This window comes from Rhinopithecus roxellana, chromosome 12 (genome assembly GCF_007565055.1).
Source record: "Rhinopithecus roxellana isolate Shanxi Qingling chromosome 12, ASM756505v1, whole genome shotgun sequence".
Taxonomy (NCBI): Eukaryota; Metazoa; Chordata; class Mammalia; order Primates; family Cercopithecidae; genus Rhinopithecus; species Rhinopithecus roxellana.
In genome coordinates, this window is record NC_044560.1 from 47,624,847 (window position 1) to 47,650,327 (window position 25,481).

The 25,481-nt window shown below is 38.1% G+C and overlaps 1 protein-coding gene across 4 annotated transcripts in view; it reads right to left on the minus strand.

The window, feature by feature from the left end:
• The window catches only part of NFIA (nuclear factor I A), a 382,411-nt gene that overhangs the window by 175,547 nt on the left and 181,383 nt on the right, over positions 1 to 25,481 (minus strand). For all 4 annotated transcript variants that reach the window (XM_010370667.2, XM_030942656.1, XM_010370666.2 and 1 more), the window contains one exon: positions 9,693 to 9,758. In XM_010370667.2, coding sequence (XP_010368969.2) covers positions 9,693 to 9,758 — 66 coding nt within the window. The remainder of the gene's footprint in view (positions 1 to 9,692; positions 9,759 to 25,481) is intronic.

The following is a 25,481-nucleotide window of genomic DNA, read 5'->3' on the forward strand; positions in this document are numbered from 1 at the left end:
TTGGCTTTTAGTAATACATGCATGAGGGAAAACCTTTGGAGGTACTAAAAGATATTGCCAAGACAAATCAAAGAGTCTCATTCCTTAACAATGCTATGAATTAGGCCTTTGTGTACAACTCCATACTAAACTCTGTCTACTTTGCTTCCTATTGAAAACTCAGTATCTAGAACAGTGACTATCACAGTGTAGGGGCTCAGGACAAATCTACTGTATTGAGAAATGAATGGACTCATATGTGCATTCTTCCACAGCATGGCTTTTCAAGGATGTGCCATATTTTTTCCTTGGCTTACAAGATCCAATATGATTTGCCTTCCTGCTACTCATGTCCAACTATTCTCTCCCTTGTTTGTACTCTTCAAGCCACACCAACCACCTTAGTGTTCTTCCAGCATGTCTCAGGGCTGTTACATTTAACATTCCCTCTTCTTAGAATAAAAGTCCCTAATATCTGCATAATTCACTTCTTTGACTTAATTAGGACTTAACTCAAATGTCAACACATCAGAAAGACCTTCCTTTACCACCCTTTGTAAGACAGTACCCAAAACCTCCCTTCTTTAATCCCTTATATTGCCTTATTTTGTTTTATAATGTTTGATGCCACTTGGCATGTGACATGTGTATTAATCAGTTGACTGACTGTCTCCTTCCCCAAGAAGGTAAGCTAAATTAAGAGCAGGATTTTCTGTTTTGCTCAGTGTGATGCCTAGAACATGCCTGATTCTTAGAGTGTTGAATGAATGAATGAACAAATGGTATCTTTTCCCTTTTACTAGACTGTCAAGTACCCAAGAGCAGGATGTCTGCTCTATCTCTGCACTCCCTTAACATATGCAATAGCTAGCCCAAATATATCCAGCAATACCTCTTTTTTTTTTTTGAGACGGAGTCTTGCTCTGTCGCCCAGGCTGGAGTGCAGTGGTGCGATCTTGGCTCACTGCAAGCCCCACCTCCTGGGTTCATGCCATTCTCTTGCCTCAGCCTCCTGAGTAGCTGGGACTACAGGCGCCCACCACCACGCCCAGCTAATTTTTTTGTATTTTTTTTTTTAGTAGAGACAGGGTTTCACCGTGTTAGCCAGAATGGTCTCAATCTCCTGACCTGGTGATCTGCCTGCCTCGGCCTCCCAAAGTGCTGGGATTACAGGTGTGAGCCATCGCGCCCGGCCTATCCAGAAATTCTTAAGAACAATCTGTTAAATTACTTATGAGAAAACTGAGGTACAAGTCTTTAAGTGACTTGGACAACTGATTTTCCCTTAACAGATGCCCAGTGTCAGGCTTTTAATGGCAAGTCTCTTTTGCTAATTTGACCTATTCAGAAGCTGTGATTTGCCTTCTTCTTGTTCATCTCTGAGTTTACAAGTGCTACTGGCTGAGAAGCTCTCTGGTTGTAAAATACCTACAGAGATCTAAGAAAACACTGACTTTCCTTCGTGGAGAGATTGTTTGAAAGCTATTCCTATTTGGCTGAGCCACGCCACAATATCCTTACATTTCTCTTTTTGGATATTCACCATATGATGCCTGTGGATAAGCCATATGAGACTCCCTGGTTCCCTTTGGGTTAAAATCAACCAAGTATAGAAATTCACAACTGAGATGGGGCAGAGTAATCTGCAGCAAATAGTGCCCCTCCCCTCCATCCCTATTTGAGATATCCCAGTAGATTTCCTTAACAACAAACTAACGCCAGGGGGAAAAGAGTTGCCCGGAGCTCTGCAAAACCTGAAGAAGAGAAAAAGAATGAGGAAGCTGCAGGGAGAAAAGGTGCCAAAAATCCTTGTGGCCACATGAATTTTTTCTAGCAGGCAACTAATCAATCTGGATTAGTGACTCCAAATCCCCAAATACATTATTTATATTACATTGTTTACTAATATTATCCACAAATAGGTAATTCCTTCCAAAAAATAATGACAGGCTGAAAAACAACAAATTCACATTCAAATTTAAAATCAGAAGTGACCCTATTATTTGTGGCATGGAAAGCTCATACCCAATTCCTGACCCCAGCTCGCCCCCCTGATCTTTCACCACGCTGGTTTTTAATTGATGGGGAGGTATGGAAAGTGGCCGTTAGAAGTGGTCCTTCTAAGGATATCTCTGTCAAAGGGTCCTGTCATACTAGTTCCAGGCTTAGATCACAGGGAAAACAGAGCAATGGCAGATGGAGCTGTAGCCAAACACCAGGTGCACCTTCTACCGCACTGTGATTTGATGACGGCTTCTCATTTGATTTCCTTTTTGAGCCCAATTCAGATACTGCATAAATTGTACTGCTTCATATTTTCATATTTTTAGAATCTAGATCTATGTATATATTTACACAATTCCAGATACATTCTAAATACACACGTTAAAATGCTTTTCTACTTGGAATGTTACATTCAATGGGCACTCCTGGGTCTCTCCTGGGACAAGAGTCACAGGCACAAATGAATTTGAGGACCAGAAAGAAATCCCTTTTTTTCTTCTTTCCTGTGTAACTCTTTGTGTGTGAAGGGTTGGAGGTGGGGGGAGCAGGGAGGGGAAGATGTCTGAAACAGACCACCCAGTCAGTCCATTTTAGAACTTGAAAATCAGGGGAATAGGATCTAAAACATTTCCTATTTTGGCTACTAGCCAACTAACCTAAAGTCTGTTCAGCTAGTTATTCTCTGCATGTAGACAATAAAACACCCATAATGTGTGAGGATAAGACTACTTTAAAATGGCTACAAATCTCCCCCTACACCCCCCATTTTTCAGTTGAAAAGGCGCCTTAAGTACACTGGATCCTGTGGCTTAAGCTCTGCAGCTTCCAGTGCGTCATGCACTTGGGGAAGCCCCCAGCCTAGGATGGCACCTCATCTTTCACAGAGCAAGACTCAGGAATTTCCTTTGTCTGGAGGCATTTCTAAGGAGCGTTTGCAAACAGTGATGGGTCACACCTGCTAACGATACTTAAGAAAGCAAAATTCACCTAGTTTCAGACTGAAATTTCAGAGGAAACCAAATTCTAGTTCCCTAGTCTCTTAAAGAAGAGAGACTAGCTCCACTGCATTGCTGAAAATTCATCAGTCAGAATTTAATTATACAGATCTGGAAACCAGAAGGCATTTAGGTTTTAATGTCTCCCTGAGTTGGGACCTTTACATATTTTAGAATATTGATCATAACAGTTGTTATTGCTGCTATTTTGGTGGTCACTCTACTGTGTCTGTCCCTGCGGGGTTTTTTGAAAGAACACTGCAGAGAAGAACTGTTGCTAGGTAATTATAAAAGAAAGTCATGCAAATTATGAAATATTGATAAATTGCATTTACAAGTCAATGGTGCTAGAATGCTCCTTCTTTCCCAGTAAAACACAAACTGGAAGGTTGCACTGCCTCCAAAATTTTTTAAATCACCCAACTAAATGACACATTAATCAAAACAGTTCCTAAAACAAGCAGTCCATCCAGCAGTGACCATTTTTGCAGTTTTGAATTATCAATTTTATTTTGCCTTCCCACTATATATAAATATTGCAATATAACATTGTAATATATCTACTATACATGTGAGGAGGTAGTAAAAACAATTTAAAACATTAAACAAGAAGGCCCACAATTTTTAAAGAGAATAATGTCAGATAAAAAATGTTTATCAGAAAGAGAAAAAGAAATTTATAGGTTTCTTTTCTCAGCCCCAAATTACAAAGTAAATCCTACACATAAATCCTTTTTTTTTTTTTTTTGAGATGGAATCTCGTTCTGTCACCCAGGATGGAGTGCAGTGGTGCGATCTCAGCTCACTGCAACCTCTGCCTCCTGGGTTCAAATGATTCTCCTGCCTCAGCCTCCTGAGTGGCTGGGATTACAGGAATCTGCCACCACGCCCAGTTAATTTTTTGTTTTTCTTTTTTGTATTTTTACTAGGGAATGGGTTTTACCATGTTGGCCAGGCTGGTCTTACTCCTTACCTCAAGCGATCCACCTGCCTCGGCCTCCCAAAGTGCTAAGATTACAGGCGTAAGCCACTGTGGCCGGCCCTACACATAAATCTTAAGTCAGGAAGTCAGTAGCATTAAAACTTATTTCATAAACATTAAAAATTCAATGAGGTAAATAATAATGCATGAAATACCAACAATTGTGGATGAAAAGAAGTACATTCCTTGTTCACCTAGCAACATTTAACAATGACACCTCTTTTAACAATTCAGGATGCGAACGACACAAATGAAGATGGTGAACATGAAAGCTAGATTGTACCAATACTCCAGGGTAATTTTCAAATTGGCAGGTAGAGCTGGAAATTTTCAAAATCTGGGGCAAGCATCATGATTAATGGGCTTCCACTGATTGCAAAGACCCATCTGAGGGTTGATGCCACCAACATATGTGCAACTACCAGATAAATGAGGAGGAACAAACATGATTAAACCTAAATGAAATAATCTAAATACCAACTCTGATTTCTTGTTATAAATATCACATTTTAAAAACCACTAAGATAAAGTTATTACTAGCAGGCTGTGCAGGTGATGAGAAATAGCAAATAGAAGGGAAAAATAACCAGGTGCAGGTAGCCTTTCTTTCTGGCAAGGGAGTCCCACATTTTCTTTTTTTAGTTAAAGGTGCTTTCACGGATAACAGTGAGAGCCAGTGGGGGTGTGTTTTCAGAGTGCCAACGTTGGCCAATACTGTTGCCTCAGACACTGACTCAGTGCAGCCCTACAGAAGCATGCCTTGAATTAAATAAGAAGGCTATCACATGAGCTTTACCCTCATTAATGACTGACCTGATGCACCACAGAATGCAAGCTTGGAGGACTGTTCACAGGCCCTGTAAATATCAGGCAGGCACTTCAAATGCTCTGTCCCATAAATATGTTTAAAGTAACCAGAGTATATCAGGGGAGTTCACAAAGGTTGTTTAAATAGATGTTCTAAGTCAAAGTCCAACAAATGAGGCTTACAACCTTCAGGAGCTCTGGAAAATCCAGATTCAGTGATATACCAGAGGATTAAATGATACCAATCAGAGCTGGGAACTTTGTCTGAACTGCATTCCCTATGGTAATCAAGCATCATGCATAAACTGAAATGGTGATATTTCAAACATCTGACCACACCTGCTCATTGAAGTGGGGGTGGGGGCGGGCAGGAAGTGGAGAGGGACAACTTGATGTCCTATTCCCATTAGTACCTATACCTAGCCCTCAGTTTTGGTTTCCTAGACCTACTAGTTACATCTGTTAATCTCTGTCCATGTGTCTGAGCACAGCCTTCCCCCATACCCAAATTAGGTTTTCAGCTTCCCCAGAGCGTTTTCTTTTGTTGTTTTTTTCTTAAAATCTCTAGGTAAATCAACAGTGAACAGATACTCCAAAAATATTTGGAAGTAATGACAATATATTCATCTACGTATTAATTTTATTCATTAAGCAAGTAAGTACTAGGTACCCACTAAGTTCAAAGCACAGATCTAGGTACTGTGAAGGATCTTTTTAAAAAGGAATTTGTCATAAATCCTACCCTTAATCGGCTTATAGTTTTTAATAAGCCAGATTCTATTTGGTTTGTGCCAACGAAAAACTCAGCTAAAATTAAAGACATCTAGGAGGAGTCTCTTCTTTCCAGAATCACCTTCTTGAGCACTCATTCTGAAGGTTCCAGCAGCTCTGAATCCTTTTTGCAATTCCCTGGTTCTCAAACTCATGGGAGATGAACAGATTGTCAGTATAAAACAAAATGGGAAAACAGACGTGGCACCATGGGGATTGTGGGGATTTGGGAAACCTATGTCTGACATTTCAGAGCAGGGTAAGTACCCACAAAAGATGTCTCTAAAAGTCTTGGTATATTTCTGACACCATCCCCTTCCACTCCAAGGCTCCCAGCTTTGGACCTCTTGAATATACGTACTCGTAAATATGACAAGCTTTAACTGGAAGGTAGTAATGGTAACCTTCCTCCTTACTGTGAACCAGGCAGAATGCTATTTTGTATGCATATTCTCAGTTTAACACTCATGAGATACGTCCTTTTAGTATTTCTTTTCTTTTCTTTTTTTGAGACGGGGTCTTGCTCTGTCACCCAGGCTGGATGAAGTGGCACCATCTTGGCTCACTGCAACCTCCACTTCCCGGATTCAGGTGATTTTCCTGCCTCAGCCTCCCAAGTAGTAGGATGTGCCACTATGCCTGGCAAATTTTTGTATTTTTAGTAGAGATAGGCACCATGTTGGCCACGCTGGTTTCGACCTCCTGACCTCCAGTGATCCACCCACCTCGACTTCCCAGAGTACTGGGATTACAGGTGTAAGCCATTGCACCTGGCCTCCTTTTAGTATTTCTGTTTTATTGGTAAGAAAGCTGAGATTAGGGTGTACCTTACTCAGTCGCTCAGCTATTATTTAATTTGAACTCAGGTCTGTTTGACTCCAGAAGCAGAGTTTTTACCCATTATACTATACCAATTTTGAGTTTCAGAGACTCTGATATTTTATCTCTGGGCTTCAGATAATTCCTTCAAAATTCCCATCTAATGCTCTAATTGGGCAAAGATTTGTTTTCTTTTACAGTTGAGTCTTAAGGGAGTACAAGAAAAGAAAGCAAAAATTCCACAGAAAAAACAGACTAGTTGGACAGGGAAGAAACAGCTGCATCTACTTTAGGTAAAGTTACATGGCCCAGTTTACGATTTGGAATGAAACAGTGTATTACCATTTGTCTATTCATTCTCCATGGTTTAGTAGGGAAATACCATTCGTTTCCCATTACCTTTCTCAAGAGGTAGGGTAAAAAGAATATTATTTTCCTTCCCATATATACAAACATCACACACACACACACATACACACACACACACACATACACAATCTATGTGAAGTAACGAGTTCCCATTTTATTTGAAGAATCAAGTCTGTTACATCTTCCAAAACGTCTTAGAGCTTTGTTGATACACCTATGAGAGTTCCCTCTTTCAAAACAAAAACAAAACACACAAAAACCTCTCAGGAATTCATCTTCATATCCTGAGGTAATGAAAAAGAGGAAACATTCTCTTGATCAACGCAACACCAGAGAGTAGAACCTTATCTAATGCATGTAAATACCAAGCCCTGAATCTTCATTTATTCCTTTTGGGATTAGATGTCTTTAAGGAAGAGAGAAAAATCATTTTTCCTCCACTAACTTCATCTGAGATTGACAAGAGGCAGAAAAATTGAGTAGGCTGATAATTCTTCAACTAGGGCTAAGATAAACCAGGTTCTACTACTTTTTCTCTGAAACAAATAAAAACTGAAAGATAGGAATTTATTACTTTATCTCCTCGATATTAATACTTTCTTTCTTTGAATTCACACGATTTCCCCAAAATGACAGTGTAAATCCTTGAGGGAGCATCAAGTGATCTGAGGTTAAAAGTGAACTTGGCTAGTATTTCTCTGCCTTTGGCCGAAAAATCCAGGCTCAATCCTGGTTGCTTTCTGGAATGGGAAACACACAATATTGGGATTGCAGGCAGCTCCAGAAAGGCATGCCAGGCCTCTCATGCTCTCAATTTATATTTGCATGTGAACAGCTTGTTGGCCATTTTATGAAGACAGATGAATCGCAGGCATGCTAGAGGGGCGGCCAGACCTAAATACGCGAACTACACACCCGTACAGTCCACACATTTTTGAAGATGAAAATAAAATTATACCTCTGGAGACATCTTTAGGGAGATTATGCACAAATACAATATGTAGAAAAAAGTGAAACTTTGAAGGCATCACCTGCGAGTCAAGTGGAAAATAAAGAATGAAACTAGTCTATAAATACCACTCTTTAAAATGTCAACAAAAAATAAGATGTAGCGTATATGACACTAAAAACAAACCTCCAGAGTTCTCTTCTTTTTTTTTTTTTTTTTTTTTACTGCCTGCTTTAAAAAGACAACTTTGATAAAGAAAATATCACCAAAATACCAGGATGAGGAGAGGAATTGCCAGGCAGTCCCTATTTAATGCTAGAAGCCAGCAATGTAATCAAATTTCTCATGGGTAGGAAATGAAACGTATTCGGAAAAATGAGTGATAGGATATTTAATGTGGTAACGTCGGTCCTTCACCCCACAATACCAGCATAATTCCGTTTGCCTATCTTTTCCAAAGATTGGATGGAGATCAGCATGGAACAACGTACAGAACAACAAAAGGAAGAGACTCAAGGGGTCGTTCAAAGTGGGTGAAAAACAAAGTATGGTAGAATTATATTGACAAGAAAAATAATAAAAGTCATAATGAACCACAGCTGACATTTTTAAAGCATAAACTCTATCAGAGATACTCTGATGAGCATATTACACATACTATCTGACTTAACTCTTCCACAAGCAGGTAATATTATTACCCTGTTTTAGAGGAATAAATCTGAGAGGTTAAATAACCTATTCAGTATCACACAGGTAAGAAGAAATAGCAGAGGCAGAATTTGACTGCAGGTCACAGCCTGAGCTTCCCCCCCGCAACCCGGAGATGGAGTCCTGCTCTGTTGCCCAGAGCTGGAGTGCAATGGTGCAATCCCGGCTCACTGTAACCTCCGCCTCCCAGGTTCAAACAATTCTCCTGCCTAAGCCTCCCAAGTAGCTGGGATTACAGGCACGTGCCACCACGTGCGGCTAATTTTTCTATTTTTAGTAGAGACAGTGCTTCACCACGTTGGCCAGGCTGGTCTTGAACTCCTGCCCTCGTGATCTGCCCAGCTCAGCCTCCCAAAGTGCTGGGATTATAGGTGTGAGCCACCACACCCAGCCCACAGCCTGAGCTTTTAATCACAGTGGCATATTCTCCCCATAGGCCCTTCAAGGTAAAGCATTCCACCAGAGTCCTCAGTGCTATCAGCAAAGAAGAACATTTTTGAATTTTATGAGATGGTGTCTGTGAAAGTATCTAATACAATGTTTGGTATACTAGGTACTGCTAGTTCATGTCTCTGCTTTTATTGAAACCGACAGTTTTATTCAATATAAAATTCCAACCCATGATAATCTTTTTCATACTTGTAGTGCCTGTCACAAGTTCCACATTTTACCAGATACTATGATATTCACATATAATGTGTGTTCTATTTTAATGAAGCATCTGCAACAGAAAATTTAGATATTTATGCAGCTGTGGAATTTAATGCTGTCCTGTATCCTCACTATTTTATTTTAGACAATTTAAAGTAGAACAATCCTTCAAAGCATAGATTTTTTTTTTTTTATTAAAGGAATTGGCAAAGTGTTGAGCTCGCAAAAGGCTTAAAACTGCTTGTGAATGAATGATCTTAAATCACTAGTGAAGATGATCACGGGGCATTTGCCACATTAAAGAACTAAAACGAAATGAAAAAGCCATGACTCCTCACTTAACGCTATTTAAAAAAATCTGATTTGGTAAATTAACCCCACTTCTCATAGTTTAATTGGGTAATCAACTTTCTTGGCAATTCAGGTTCTCATGGGCACCCTAATAGTGTTTAGGGCCGGGGGTCCTGAGGCTGCTGGGGTGATCCACAGAACACGAAGTTGCCCTGTTAAAAGTAATCTACTTAAGTTTTTCCGAGTCTCTGGAGTTGTTCCTACCGTGGGCTACTTATAGGGTAGGCCCCCAAATCCTCACACTTAGTCGGCCTGCTGGCTGCTGTGGACTCTGAAAGCAGCAGCTAGAGTCCCAAGCTAAACTTACCATTTTCTGGCTGGTCCTTAATGTCAGCGTCACTTGGCTGGCTGGGACTTTCAGATTGACTTGAATCTGAAAAACATAAAAATACAGCCAAAAATTACAGGGTCTGCAAGGGAAAGTGGATCAGAGGTGCCAGACTTTCTCAAAAGGTTCAACCTATAAACTAAGAATGGGAACGTTACAGAAATGACATGAGACATGAAAAAAAGAAAAGACGGAAAGAGAAAAGAAAGACACGGAAATGCAGCAGCAGCCTGTGCCTTTAGAGAGGACGCTCCGGTTTGCGGACACCTACAGTGGCACTGGCTTTTGCCAGATCACAACTTGAAGCTCTTCAGCAACCATTCTCTTAGACCATTTCCAAACTGCTCTTCTCCACTATTTATACACTCGAGTCTGATAAAGACTTCATCCTTCATTACACACATCTGAAGCTTGATTCAGAACATAATAAAGTGTCAAAACATATTTTGAAGCTGGTATATAAAAGCAACCCAAACAACAGTAACAAGTTCTGTTGATATTTAGCTCTACATTCCAGCAACAGAGTATGCAGACTAACACCATTAAATACTAGAGTCCTAATATTCCATCACATTTTCTTGAAATAACTGCTTAACTCAAAGAAGTCTTTCCGAAGGTACAAGTTTCCCCCACTTTATAAGAATTATTTTTTTCTTGTACTGATGGATTTGGGAGATCCTACAAGAACGTGTTTGCAAAAACAGATTTTTGTACACCTTTATAGAATTAAACATTTTTTAATTTAAAAAATATAATCATACTTTCAAACTAAAAAAGGAATTCGATTAACTTAATTTCTAAATGAAATAATTAAAAATCAAAGTAACTTAATTTTTAAATTAGATAAAAATTAACTTAGATCAAAAGAATTTCACGAAATTAGAAACAAGCATATTTATGGTACATTTTTCGGGGAGAGGAGAGAAAAAACAGGCAAAATGTTTCAAGTGGAAAGTTTTTGATATAAAAATAAAGTGTTGTCTGAGACTTGAAGTCGTTTACAACATTGTTTAATAGCAAACAAAAAAAATGTTTTTCAACAAAACCTCTGTATCTGTGGAGAGCTTGAATCCTAACTTCACCTTGACTTCACAGGTTTAGAATTAGTTGCCTGAAATTTGACCACATTTCTGCAAGTTTAATGTAAGGTCAAAAGGTCATGACACTTAACTGTGATTAAACAGAAAATATTACTTCTATAGCAACTGAGTTATAGCATCACCCTTCTCTTTCTTGGAGATGCTGCAGAAAGAAGTGGCACTACTAGTGACCTTAGGTCTAGAAATGCTAATTTATTACTTTAAAAGACTCCCTGCTTTTAAGCAAACGAAGATTTTAATTATAAGTGCTATAGTGAAAATATCTATTTTTAAATTTTCAGATAATCTTAACCTGGTGACTACAGCAAAAACTCTATGTTGATTCAAAGGTTTAAACAACAGAAGATGCTAAAAAGTGAATTTTTATTTGAGTCTGGCAAAGTGACAGCTTTTATCGTTCTGTAACAACTGCCGCAGAGAAGACACAAACAAAATGTATCACTTACTACATGCCAAAAACCTTTAGAGAAATCCTTCAGAATAAACTACAAAAATACAAAACCTGGACTAAAAATTAGAAATGCAAACAAATTTACATTGATCCATATTTAAATTTTTAACTACATAAATTAATATTATAGATACAACAAACAATTTAAAAATACAGCATGATTACCTTCTTTTTCTTCTAGGGAACAAGCCTATAATTTTACCATCAGAAATTACACATTAAATATTTTGAGTAGTAATTCAGTATGTTTTAGGAGAAAGACATACCTCCATTGTTTTTGTTCTGGACAATCTTAAACCATTAATTTCTACAACTAAAATGAAAACAAAATATCTAATTTTGTTTTAGGGAAAATTAAAATTCTTGATCATGTCCTGAAACAGATACATAAAATTTAGCCAAACATAACATTTTCTTTGGAATAATACTAGCAAATATACATCTCTATCCATGTACTACTTCTACGTATAGTATCTTTATAATTAATCACTTCTCTATGAATAAATGGAAAACAGTTTTATCTCAATTATTAGATATACAATAGCCAATTACACTTCTGATATTTATCCATTAATATTAAGGCAAAAAGGGATAAGGAAAGACGCTAAATTTTTTTTTTATATATATAATCTGAAAGTGGACTTCTTTCTTCTTTTCACTTTTTGTTTATATTTGGTTTGCCACCTACTTTTACAGAAATATAGCATAATAGAAAACATGAACAGCAATAAAAGATGAACATTAGGTATGTTGAAAGAAAGTTTAAAATTCCAAGCCACAGAAAAATAAGCAAACCAACAGCAAAAGAGTGAATGGCAAGAAAATGCTCAGAGTTGGTCTGCAAGGGGCCGCAGCGTTCTCGTGAAAGCTCGGATACAAACACTGGAGAAGGCATCTAGCCAAACTGAAAACGGAATTTATTTTTTCTAGTTTTATTCCAAAGCTGGAGACACTGCTATCCATCTGAGGACTGCATACTAAAATGCACCATCCTGCCAGGTAAGGGGCAGGCAAAGCCAAATATCTACATGAAAATGTACATGATCTCAAAACTTCAATAATTATTTTCTACCCTGCGCAGTTCAATACCATTTTCTTTTGCAGCCAAGAAGGAGGAAAACTACCCAGTCTTAGGGCTATTCTCTGCTGAGGACGCATGGACACTTTCCGGTATTGCAAAAGGTCACTGATGCTGTTAAGTGTGGAGCCAACCAGGTGACCAGAATTACAAATTAATTTCTACCCATGCATAATTGATACAAATGAAAGATCTCTTTCTCAAACATTTGCATTAAAACACTATCAAGAAGGTTAACAATTAATTTACTTTTCTTCTTTATATACTCCATAGACACCTGTCAGAAGCCAAGGTGACTGTGTCTTACTCTTTTGGACAAATATCACGTGGTTGATCGATTTCTACCACCTTAAATAATTAGGAACCTAAGAAAACAAACCAAACTGCATAGAGCTGGATGTTCTTCTTGTATCTGAGTCTCCCATACCAGTGAGTTTCTCTCGCTTACTGGTTGAAAGCCAGAAGATTTGTATATTACAATGAAGAGAATATTTACTCACACTATGTTTAAAGGATGGGGTTGGAAATGCTCTTATAAGGAAGTACATTAGGGTTATCAATTTTTTTTTCCTATCTAAGGATTTGCTTTTTGTTTAAGGAAACTTATACTTTAACCTAACCTTGAAAAGCAATGTTTCTTTGGGTTTTTAAAAAATTTATGAGCAGAAATTTAAACCTAAAATAGACAGGGTTTGCATGTGCAAGGCTAGGTTAAGAACTCTTAATTGAACTGGTAGCCATCCATCTATGCAGTTTTATGGCGCCTACAGCTATATTGCCGGAGTACTCAGACAAAGATAGTTCACTGTCAACGTAATCACTAGGGAAAGGAATAAAATAAATCCTAATGCCTACATATTAGTCTCTGCTTCCAAACGCTTGTACAGTGCAAGAACGGAAACTTTGTACTGGATTTGCTACATGTATACATATACGGCTCCTCAAACCTCAGGTCTACTCCTCTTCAGAAGGAAACTTCAGTACTCCTTTGGGGAAGGTGAGGAATGACAAAAACATGTTAGTATGGTAAAATGAATGAGGCAAAAATATAAATATCCCTTCCATGTATTTTATGTTCTTTAGGCAAGAAACAAAGATAGAATATTGCTAAATCTTCCCTTTCACCTAGAATTAAACACTTTGTCCTCTCCAGTCCTTCTTTCATTGGAAACATATCTTTTACAGTGTGATTAATATTATGCTGTAGTAAGGTCTGTTTAAATCATCTCCTGAGAATGTCAGCTTCTAAAGAAAAGAGTTCCTTCCTACTCTTCTCTTATCCCCGGTACTTTCCACAGGGTGCCTGGCCCAGCCAAGGAGTTCAATAACTGCTGAACTGAAGAGATGAATTTTCAATTGTTGTTCGGCTTTCTAATACTGAACCATTGTCAGTGACTGAAAAATATACTAAGCTTACACCTGAAAGGGGAGTGGGACTTCTAAGATGAGAAAGGAGGGCAAAAAGTCCTTTATCTCTGCTTGATGCCTTGCTTCTTGAGACCTGGCAAGGGAATATAAGGCATATTCCTCTGGTTTGTGACTAGTTTGGAAATCTTACACAGTGTTTAGAAATTGCAGGCAATCATCTCGTATGATCTACTGGCCCACATAGCACAGAGGCTGAGCTGAAGGCCGTATCTGACACATAGGAGGCCCTCCAGAAATGTATACAGGTTAAAATGATGAATGATGGAGGAATATTTCACACATTTAAAAATTACAAAGATTAAGAGAAACCCACCATATTCTGGTGTCTGTAGACTACCTCAAAATCCTCACAACTGCTGTTGTAAGTTGCTTGATAAAGGAAAAGCAGACACACTGGTGAGGAACCCTTCCCACCCTAAAACAAACCAACGTCATTCCTGGTCCATCAACATGACAGCAACCAAAGTCTATGAACCATAAAGGCACAAATTCTGGTTCCACTAGAAAAATAATATAGCCTAAGTTTCAGCCTCCCTACATGCATAATGATTTGGCTAAAGATGAAGTCTGAAGAGCCTTTGTTAGAATTTTATGTCCAGTTTTAAATCTCCCAAATTAAAAGACGGTATGAAGACACCAGAAGGCATGCAAATCCAAAAATATTAGTGAAAGAAATAAAGTGAAAATTCCACTCTCATGATCTAGAGTTGCTTGTAGTATAAAAACTAAAAGACAAAGACAGGAGTGAATATTTTCCTGCAAATAAATGAAGAGTTAGGAACATTTCTGAGGTAAAAGAAAGTAAGGAGTAAGGGTGATTACACTCTGAGTGTAATAAGCAGTTATCCTCTACAATTTTAGACCTTAAAGATGTTCAAAATTTAGATAAGTTTTAGTTTCTTAGGGTTTGGAAAGATAAGTACTCTGCAAAAGAGTCAGGCCAAAGAATTCGGTTTTTGACATCTATAAGGTTATAATAGAAAAATAATTCTGTTCTTATGAGTAACATAATTATTAAAATTACTCTATTTTGATCAGTCAGTACCATAAGTTTATTACATTAATGAAATCCAGAAAATCAAATAGCTATAATAGTCACATTTTGCTTATTAGTCTCACAGCTACAGTTATAAAAGAAATGATTATTGCAATACTTTATAATATTTAGGAAAATTATCTATTTTTTCCAGTATGACCGTGACCTTAAAGACTGAAGTGTGAGGAAAATATTTGAAAAACCTTATTTGAGAATGTATAATGTCAGCACACAGGTGTACATATGTATATACAATTTGCAGCTTAAGGGTAAACATTGATGAATACAACCCCATCAGCTAAATATAATATTATCTATCACGGTCTGGTTAAGAACAAACAGAAATCTGTAACACCATTACTAAATCTGGACCACCGAAAATATGCAATTATTATTAGCATTTCCAGAGAATGAATAAAATCTTTTAAGCTCAGTGAATAACCAAACTAATATTTAAGGTCAATTAATGTACACAACTGTGGCCCGCTTAATGAAAAATTAACATACAATAACCTAGTTCCTAAAACAGATAAATTATGAGGTGAGTCATACCATAAAAGTTTTCTTAAGCTTTAAAAATGGAAACACCCTGTGGTTCTTTAAGTGGGAAATCTTATCATTACTGGATTTTAAATAAAAAATTTGATCTTCATAACTTTCCCAGCAAGCTAGAATTGAGTGTTTGTCTAGATATATGTACATGGTAACTGTAGTAATTAATGTATGCAGAGTGAGTCCTTTATCGAAGGGAGATGGGGAGCTGTGGCAGGGTGCAGGGGAACTCCTAGCTCCAGAAGGACCAGGCTAGTTTGCACACACTGATCCTCATCTCCTCTACTCCTGATTCGGACAGGGAGCAAGGTCTGTGTTGCTGCAGCCGCCACTTGGAAGGGTTCCCTCCACCAGACCACCATGGGGGCTGCCAGCTGCTCTGGAGATCCACCCCTCAGTCACTCCCCTGTACTGCACTGTCAAGGCCTACTTAAGATTGTTACATAATCTAGGTTACTACCATTTTCTTTCTCAAAACTTTTCTTTTTGTAATGCCTTTCTGGCCATGAGTTTGTGAAATATTAAATTTACAGAAATTCAATTTTTTCTGGTATTTCATTAATGTTGGTATTCCAGGGCCCATCTGTTTAGTCGGTACTGTGTACGATGATAAGACTGTTTAAGTTGAAGAGTGAGTCAACTGCCTTATCACCTACTCATCAATGTGTTATTTTTCTACATGCACAAGGAGGTTGCAGAATGATACACAGTTCTAACACGTTGAGAAAAAAAATGAAATGGCATAACTATTGTTGTGTTATGACAGTGAGAGGAGGATCATTTCTAAGCTTTAAAAATGACAAATTCAGTCACTCTGAAAGTAATGACAAAATGACTCAATCATTAAACCTTCAATCTTCGCATGAGGCTGAATTTCAAGTAACAATCAGCTTTCTCAGTGATGTTATAAATGAAGTCAGTGGTAAGAAGCTGGTGATTATAAAAGATAGGCAAACACGATAATTTGACTAAGTTTACAACTTCTCATATTTTCTTTGACAAGACCCTTTGACTAAACCAAACTAAAATGTCTAGGTAATCATTTTGAATTTTGTTTTCCCCATAAAAGGTGCTGTGTTCATAGCGCTGCCTGCTGATTAATTCAGAACTCAAGTTATTGAGTCTACCGGATCACCTACCCACTCCCATGTAAACAAAGACCTGCTTAAAAAGCCATCCCTGCAACATTACTGCACAGCAGAATTGTGCTTAATTTCCCCGTTTAGTCACTTTTTTCACAATCAAAATTAATCATAACACTAGGTTCTTGGAGTTCTTCAACAGAATGATATATACTTGAAGATTACTCATACAACCATCTATACCACTTAACGTAGAAAATTTTCCCTGTATTCTTTCCTACTACAAAATACAAGCTTCAAATGAAAACGAAGCCTGAGTTATAATCTAAATGCATTATTTACACGTACCTGGATGTCTGCACAAAATTTTATTGAAATAATAAAATGCCCTCTATCAAGTGTAAACATGCTATTTAAAGTCCTGGTAGCACCTTAAAGTACTAATTTTCTTGCATTCATATTCCACCATTGAAAGGAGTATGAAATGGTAAAAAGATGGTGTCCTAAAAACCTCAGCTATATCATTTAACTGTGCTGGATCTCAGTTTCTTCATCTGTAAAATGGAGACACTACTGATCATTTTGCCTAACTACTTAACAGGATGTTGTGTGGTTCAAACAAAATAATGCAAGAAAACCTGGTTTTGAAACTCATAAAGGCCCCCCAAAAGGTACATTTACCTCTGTCATACAATCTTCACATCCCAACAAGTTTTGTGTTTCTTTGTAAAAATCAACCCCAACTGACACATGATGTGATTTCAGTATAAAACATCAGGAGCACAGACCTGGTTTTAAAGAACAGGTTCTTAATTCTCATATACTGGGAAAGAGATTATCCTTGATAATGGAAATGTAAATCTCAGCTTGCCGTTGTTTATTCCAGACAGGCATTTGTGTGTTAAGTCTGTTTATCAGGCAACACTTTGTCTAAGCCAGGAAGTAGTCAGTCTTTGTAACAAGATGTATGCAAATGAATTTCCCATGAGTCTCTGCAGCAAATTGTAGGAGAGAAAAAATAATTCCTTGTTACTTTACCAGCAAGAAGCTACCTCAAAAGTAGACTAGAGACAGAGAACTATGAGCTAGACTATGCTGATGAGTTTAAATGAGTCCTAAACATGTGCTCACAGTCTGTTGCTCTTTATTCTAAGCAGACTTGGTGCATTACATCTGTTTATCAGACAACACTGTCTGGATATTCAGGCTTTGGAACCTGTGTGAAAATGAACAGTGACCATAATCCCATGAAATAACCTGTCTGTGGCAAAACTCCAAACCTCCTGCACTTCAAGAATTCTCACCAACAGAAACACCCACAAAACCTTGGAAACTTTAAAAAAAATACATCCAGCTCTAACTGTTTGTCATCTATCATAAATAACTTTTGTACAGGCATTGGATTCCCTAATGGTAATGACAGATTCATGTCAGAATGGTGAATTTCATCATGCAAATTAGACTGATCAATAAAATATTTGCCAACAACAAATGCCTTATTTATCAAAACAGAGCTTTTAAATTAAAACACTTTTCTATCACAATACAAAGTCTTTATTCTCTAATTCTACTATTAAAATATTTGTCCCAAATCTTCTTTTAATCCTAATATAACCAATTCTTTTGTTTAAAAAAATTCTATATGTGAAGAGTTGAACAGTGTATTCATTTTCTTTTTGTTTTTCTTGTTGGTTTTCTACAGGGTTTGAAAATCTTACCGAAGGAATCGAATTGGTTTAGCTTGTCTTCCTAGACAAAATAAACACTTTAGGACTCTACTTGTTTGTATTCTCCTCAGTGGCGCTGTATGCATCAGCAGCTAAAAACAAAGAAACTTTTTAGCTGCTCAGACAAAATGCAGAAGCTTCCCAAACAACGAGGCAAGGGAGGGGGCACGGGTTCAGGGGAGGGTGGGGGTGGAGAAGTGTGCGGAGAGTCTGACAGTCCATTCAATATAGGGATGATGGCTATAATGCAGCCAGGGTCCCCTTGCTAATTAAATATGCATTGGCACAGTTTTGATCGATGCAAGCCATGGATCAGATGACACACCTGCAAAATCTTGAGCCCAGAGCTCCCAGGAAAAGGGAAAATAGAGTCTTGTCTCCTTATCTTTGTTTTCAAAGGCTCTCAATTTCTGTGCTTAGATATCTAATTTAATTCTCTCACCCCTCAGCAAACTGGATTAGGGAAGTCAATACTGCCTTTGTGCATCGACAGGAAAACACAGCTTTCCTTCTATTCAATTTAGCTATGACCTTTAGACAAAGATAATGACAACTGTCTAAAAGTAAGGTTAAGGCCTCAAGAAGGAGACTCTCACAGCTAAGACTCCCTAGAAATTTTGGATGACAAGGTAGTAGGGTTTACAGTGACATATCCCTTCCTGGTGAGAAAAAAAGGAAGAAAAGGAATTAAGAATTGGTGTGGGGGGATGGGGACAGGGGAGTAGAAGGGCAGGAAGATAACATGGCAGAAGAGGTTTGAAACCACAGAATAAATGACTAAACTCTGAAAAAATCAACTGGGTCTTGTCATGTCCATAATCAGAAAATAATTCTGTGAAAGAATAGGAGTAAGAATGGCACAGTAACAATTTGCCTAAAAAAATGCAGAAGCCTTAATGAGAAGGTTGACGATTCTGTGGTTGGGTAAATCAGGAATTTCTTTTCCCCTTGAAGCATTTGAGAAAACAGGATGGTCTATGGAGTTTTGCCACAGACAGGTTATTTCAGTGTTTTGGTGAATCCCACTGCTGAGGAAAGCTGTAACCAGAGATTCTAGACAAGTCTGGGATTCTGCAGTGATAGCAATATTGATACCACTACTCCTACCCAAAGGGGAAATGATACTGGATCATTCTCCTCTGAAATAACACAGGTTGTTTTTTGATTTACTTGTCTTTGGGCCTATCCATCTCATTCATTCATTCATTGATTCATTCATTCGCCTGGCATCTACTATGGCGCCTTTCAGACTGTATACCTGGAGATACAAAATAGAAAAAGGCAAGGTCCCTCCCCTCAAAAAGCTCCTAATCAGGATAAAGATTCTGTGACATTCCCTCTTGACTAAATCCTATCTCCTGGTGAAACTGGGGTAAAGCAACAAGTTGTTGTGTATATTCATAATTGCTTTTATTCTTTTACTATGAGCAGCAATCAATACCACTAAATGCACCCTTGGAACAATTTACAGCAGCCCTGATACTTACTGGTGGTGGTAGTGGTTAGGGTTAGCTCTTCTAGTGAGATAAAGAGAGGTTTAGGCAGAATCTTTTTTTAAGTGGAATATTAAGCTATTTCTGCATAACTAGCATTGATGGAAATGGTGTAAAGTATCCAATTTTATTTTTTCTTGAGACGAAGTCTCCCTTTGTTGCCCAGGCTGGAGTGCAATGGCACAATTTCGGCTCACTGCAACCTCCGCCTCCAGAGTTCAAGTGATTCTCCTGCCTCAGCCTCCTGAGTAGCTGGGATTACAGGTGCTGCCACCACGCCCAGCTGATTTTTGTATTTTTTGCTAGAGACAGGGTTTCACCATGTTGGCCAGGCTGGTCTCGAACTACTGACCTCAGGTGATCCAACCACATCAGCCTCCCGAAGTGCTGGGATTACAGCCTAAAGTATAATTTTTTTTTTTTTTTTTAAATCAGACTTTTCTCCTTAGAAACAATTTAATAGATAGTGCAGAATGTTATTCTGAATTAGGCCTGGTATCCTCCCTTTAATAGAAATGACAGTTCTAGCAGAAGTAGCTATAGTATAGTGAAAAAAGGCAAAAGGCATGATAAAAGAAAACCTGGGTTTGAATCCCTTCTTGGCTATTTATATTAGCTTTGAGGAACTGGGCAAGCCCCTTTACCTCCCTGAACCTCAACTGACTCATTCCAAATACCCAACTCTAGAGACTACCAGGACTGAATGGCATGATTTACAGTGCCTTGTAAATTATGAGTGGCTATAATTCTCTAACTGTTCACTGCCTGGAAGCAGGTTTTCTAAAGTATATAGACTGGTTAAAGCATCAGACTATTTAATTTTCTGTCTCATTTTTACTGGCAGATAGCATCATGCCTGGAACATACAGATACTAATATATGTTTGTTGAAATGGAATTTAAATATGAAGATGAAAAAATAGCTCTTTCAGGCCAGGTACGGTGGTTCATGCCTGTAATTCCAGCACTTTGGGAAGCCGAGGTGGGCAGATCACCTGAGGTCAAGAGTTCGAGACCGGCCTGGTCAATATGAAGAAACCCCGTCTCTACTAAAAATACAAAAATTAGCTGGGCATGGTGGTGTATGCCTGTCCTCCCAGCTACTCGGGAGGCTTAGGCAGGAGAATTGCTTGAACCCGGGAGGATGGCTTAAACCCAGGAGGCAGAGGTTGCAGTGAGCTCAGATCGTGCCACTGCACTCCAGCCTGGGACACAGAGTGAAACTCCATCTCAAAAAAAAAAAAAAAAAAGAAAGAAAATTAGCTCTTTCAGAGCCATAAAATACAATAGGATCTCTCTTGGGAAAGGTCAATAGGTATTTGGGGTGTTCTTTCTGGTTTGGGGGAGACTCCATGACTAGAAGATAGTATGTTTCCTGTGAATAAGAAGGGTCTCTATGGGAGTCAGGAGGTCTACTTTCTGGTCATAAATCACCCATTTTCCCTTGGATATGTAAATTCTTACCTCTCCAGGCCAGAATATCTATAGATGAAGGTGGGGGTTAGGTGTCCAGTAAAGGCACTTTCCAGCCCCCGAGTTCTACATTTGAAACAGATAACTAGCAATTGAGCTGTTGGTCTTTGGCTACATTCAAGGCTAAGACTCATTTCATCAAAAGGCACTGAGTGTATTTGCTTATTTGCTGCTGATCATAAGTGCAGTTAGAAATAACATGAGTGCAATAATTACTACAAGTCATAAACTGTGTCTTCTATACTTTATAAATGACCACAAATAGCCCTCTAACAGTTGCAAATGTTTATTTTCAGGGACTTGGCTAACCCCTGACCACAGAAGACCATAAACAATGTTTTTTTCTTTATATCTTGACCCATCGAGTCTTCCAGAAAACTTTGTGTTTCAGGAGCTTTCCCCAAAGAATTTAACCTAGGTCCTAGAATTTAGGTTATTACTTGAAAATATATATTTTAGATATACCTTCTCTACGTTATATCATTAAAATAATGTGTTTTCAATTTCCACACTGACAATAACTTTTCTGTAGTAACTTGGTTTTTGAACCTATAACAAATACACATGAATATAGGGAGTTAATCATTTGGTAAACCAATAAATGCTCCACAGAATTCCCATATTATAATAAACCTCAGGTAATATCTGATTCTTCAGAAATTCACCCAAGCCTTTCCCAAGTGGAAATAGGCATACATTTTGCTTCTATGTCTTTATGAGAGATGAAATTATTTAAATGATGTAAGTGAATCATTTCACTTATAGGAGCTTCTGTTTGAAGCTTTGTGGCTTTCTCCCTGACATATGCAGTGCTAAGTTATTTAAAATTAATTGCAGTACAATATTTTAAAATTTTTTCACATGGTGCTAATCTCAAGTGCTTTGGAAGTTTGAACCACACTTGGAAGCCATCAAGTTCTGTGTATCTTTATACTATGGAACAGTGGAACATGCTAAAAAGATTAGTCAGTGATTTTCTAGTGAACTTTAATCTATAACCAAAGCTATACTGAATTCTAAAACTTCAAAAATGTATGAGTTGATACAAATGGGAAAACTGCAAACATCCTATATAACAAGGAAAAAACAAACCTAGATAACCGTAACACGTGAATTCACTTATGTAGCTTTGAAATCCTGAAATGCTTTCAAAGATCAGTAACCAGTCATGGGATCCCACCCACCCAAACCCAGCTCAATACCACTGAGCTTCTGCGCTTTCGCCTTCACCCAAAGTTCATTCTATCTGTCATTTCTGTTTTCACCTAAGTACACTATTTACATTCTTGTCTGTAGTTACACTGGGGGGAGATAAAAGTATTTTCCATCTCAGTAACTCAGTATTTATGAGTAATTTGCTCAGTAATAATCCTAAAATTAAATTGTCTTCATGTAAGGTCTAGTAATAGTTTGTGTGGGATTTGCCAAATAAACTATCTTCGGGAAATTCTTTTTTTTTTTTTTTTAGATGGAGTTTTGCTCTTATCCCCCAGGCTGGAGTGCAATGGTGTGATCTTGGCTCACTGCAACCTTTGCCTCCTGGGTTCGGGCAATTCTCTTGCCTCAGCCTCTTGAATAGCTGGGATTACAGGCGCCTGCCACCACACCCGGCTCTTTTTTTTTTTTTGTATTTTTTAGTAGAGATGGGGTTTCACCATGTTGGCCAGGCTGGTCCTGAACTCCTGAGTTCAAGCAATCCACCCGCCTTAGCCTCCCGAACTGCTGGGATTACAGGCGTGAGTCACCACGGTCAAATTCTTTTTTTCTAAAAGCTTCTTTTTTGTCATCTGGATGGATTTTAATAAAAAATCATGTTTGCTGGGAAGACTCTCTCTCATAGGTGCTATTTCAATAGCTTCTCATCAAAAAGTCCAAGAGGGTGACTGGAACTTTTACTCTGATTCACTTTTCAACAATCAGCATGGATCCCTCACTCCAAAGGATGACTATTAATTAACCTTTCTTAGGAGGAGGAAGCTTGTTTATGTCAGTCCCTCAAACATTTGTTATCACCTACTGTGTGCAAAACATTGTGAGACTTTATTCAGTCTCAAGATAGGTCATCATGTTCACCAAGAATTCCATTCATTCAACTCTGTATCATTTATAAAAGTTTACACTTTTTTTTTTTTTTTTTTTTTTTTTTTAAGTCAGAGTCTCACTCCGCCACCCAGGCTGGAATGCAGTGGTGCGATCTCTGCTCACTGCAACCTCCACCTCCCGGGTTTGAGTGATTCTCCTGCCTCAGCCTCACAAGTAGCTGGGACTCCAGGTGCATGTCGCCATGCCCAGCTAATTTTTGTATTTTTGGTAGAAACAGGGTTTTGTTGGCCAGGCTTGTGTTGACTTCCTGGCCTCAAGTGATCCACCTACCTCAGCCTCCCAAAGTGCTGGGATTACCAGAGTGAGCCACTGTGCTATTTGTTTTCTGAGAGTAGCTACTTCCCTCATCTTCACTGGTGGTAAGAACATGGTGTTTCTCTGCATTAGAACCCTTGCCAAAGTCTATCAGGAGGTAAATATTTCTATGAATAGGTAATGGCTTATCTGTTTTATATTCAACAAAAGTTACTTACCTCTTGACTTCATGGTTTTTCAAATATTTTGGTCATGGTAGAAGCCTATTCACAAGAAAGAGCCTATAGGAAGGCTGGGGTACCCATGTGTAAAACACAAGTGAGCAGCCCTACCTGTCCATCATGCCCCGTTATCACACATCCTCACCCCACGCTCCCGCCTGCGCTGGCCTCCTCACAGCAATGTTTAAACGCTGGCAGCATCAGCACAGCCAAGGCACTAAACTGTGTCTCTGAGTGATACCAGTATCACCTCTGTCTTTTTGCAAATTTACAACCTTAAAGTAAGCAAAGAATAACCAGTAACTCAATCAGTTTGGTTAACATCTACAGACATTTCCTTTGGAAACTGTCCTGTTTTAATTTTTGGTTACTAGGAAAGAAGATAAAAACAAATAATGATTGAGAAAAACAAAGTCAAAGGAGAAACAGTTGGAAAAGAAAAGGAAAAAGAAAGAGGTAGTAATAAAAGAAGTGGTATCCTTTGAACAGGTGACAGAAATAGCAACTCTTCAAATGAGATGGGACATTTTATTGGCAACAAACATGGGAAATATTTTAAGTAAGAATAAGAGTTTATTCAAGAATTAAAGGTGAAACAATATGTGGCAAGGTGTCTCCAAATTACCAGGTTAGTGTTGGGGGATGGATGGAACAACACAGCAGAGCTACATGGGAATGAGGTGAAAAAAGGGATGAAAGTCCTTCCATTTCCTTTGATTCTGGCTATCACCTCCTAAAATAGCACATAATTCCATAAGGAGACTATTCCATTTAGTAACTTTGAGACAATTCTTTCTTGTTACTCTTTGCCCAAATGATTTCCAAAAACATCACCGAGTGTGTTTTCATTTTCTATTTTTACTATATACTTTAATAACTCATCTATTGACTTAATGATTTCCTTTTCTCCTCTAAATGGAGGTCCTATAGAAAGGAAAACATTTCTAAGTTTTAGTCAACAAAGCCGTAAGTCTTGACTACACTCATGCTCTTTACAACCTCACGTCTACACCACTGTAGATACACATTCTTCCAGTTGGCCTTAAAATCAACATGCCTTTTGTTTTCATGCTGCCTCGTTGGTACTGTAAGGACATGTTTAGATTTCAGACTTTAAACAAACATATTTACAAGGACTTTCATTAAAAACATTAGGCAAAAAATTTTAAATTAGCAGAAAGTAACATCTCACCAGTAGTAAAAAGAAATAAATTATTCAAAACTGTATACAAACACTGAAGTCATAATGAACAAAGTCATGCTGTAAGAAACCTCACTGTGAAAAGCTGGTACTTGCACAGTAATTGGGAGTGAAACAAAACAAAAATTGTAACATAAAAAAACTTCTCCATTGCTTTTCATAACTCACTCAAAACTCCCCATTGTAGCGCTCTCAAGGCATAAACTCCGTATTTCCATAAAGAGAGAAAGTATAGAACAACGTTAAAAGTCCCAAGACTCAGAGAAGAAATTCATGCAGAACATCAAATGTTACTCAACATTTTCAAGTAACCATAATATGTCAAACAGACCACATGATGCAAGTACATTTAAATATAAGTTTCTATTTCTGTTTTAAAATAAAAAAGATCAGAAATCTGAATCTGGAAAAGCAAAATCTCTTGCAGGTTTAGAAAGCATATACAAAACCTGGCAAAAGAAAACACTATTCACTGCCACCATCTGCTTTCTGGCACACTGAGGAAACTTTTACTAACAGCAACATTTTCTTACATTAGAAAATCCACTAATTAGTTTTGTTGTAATGAG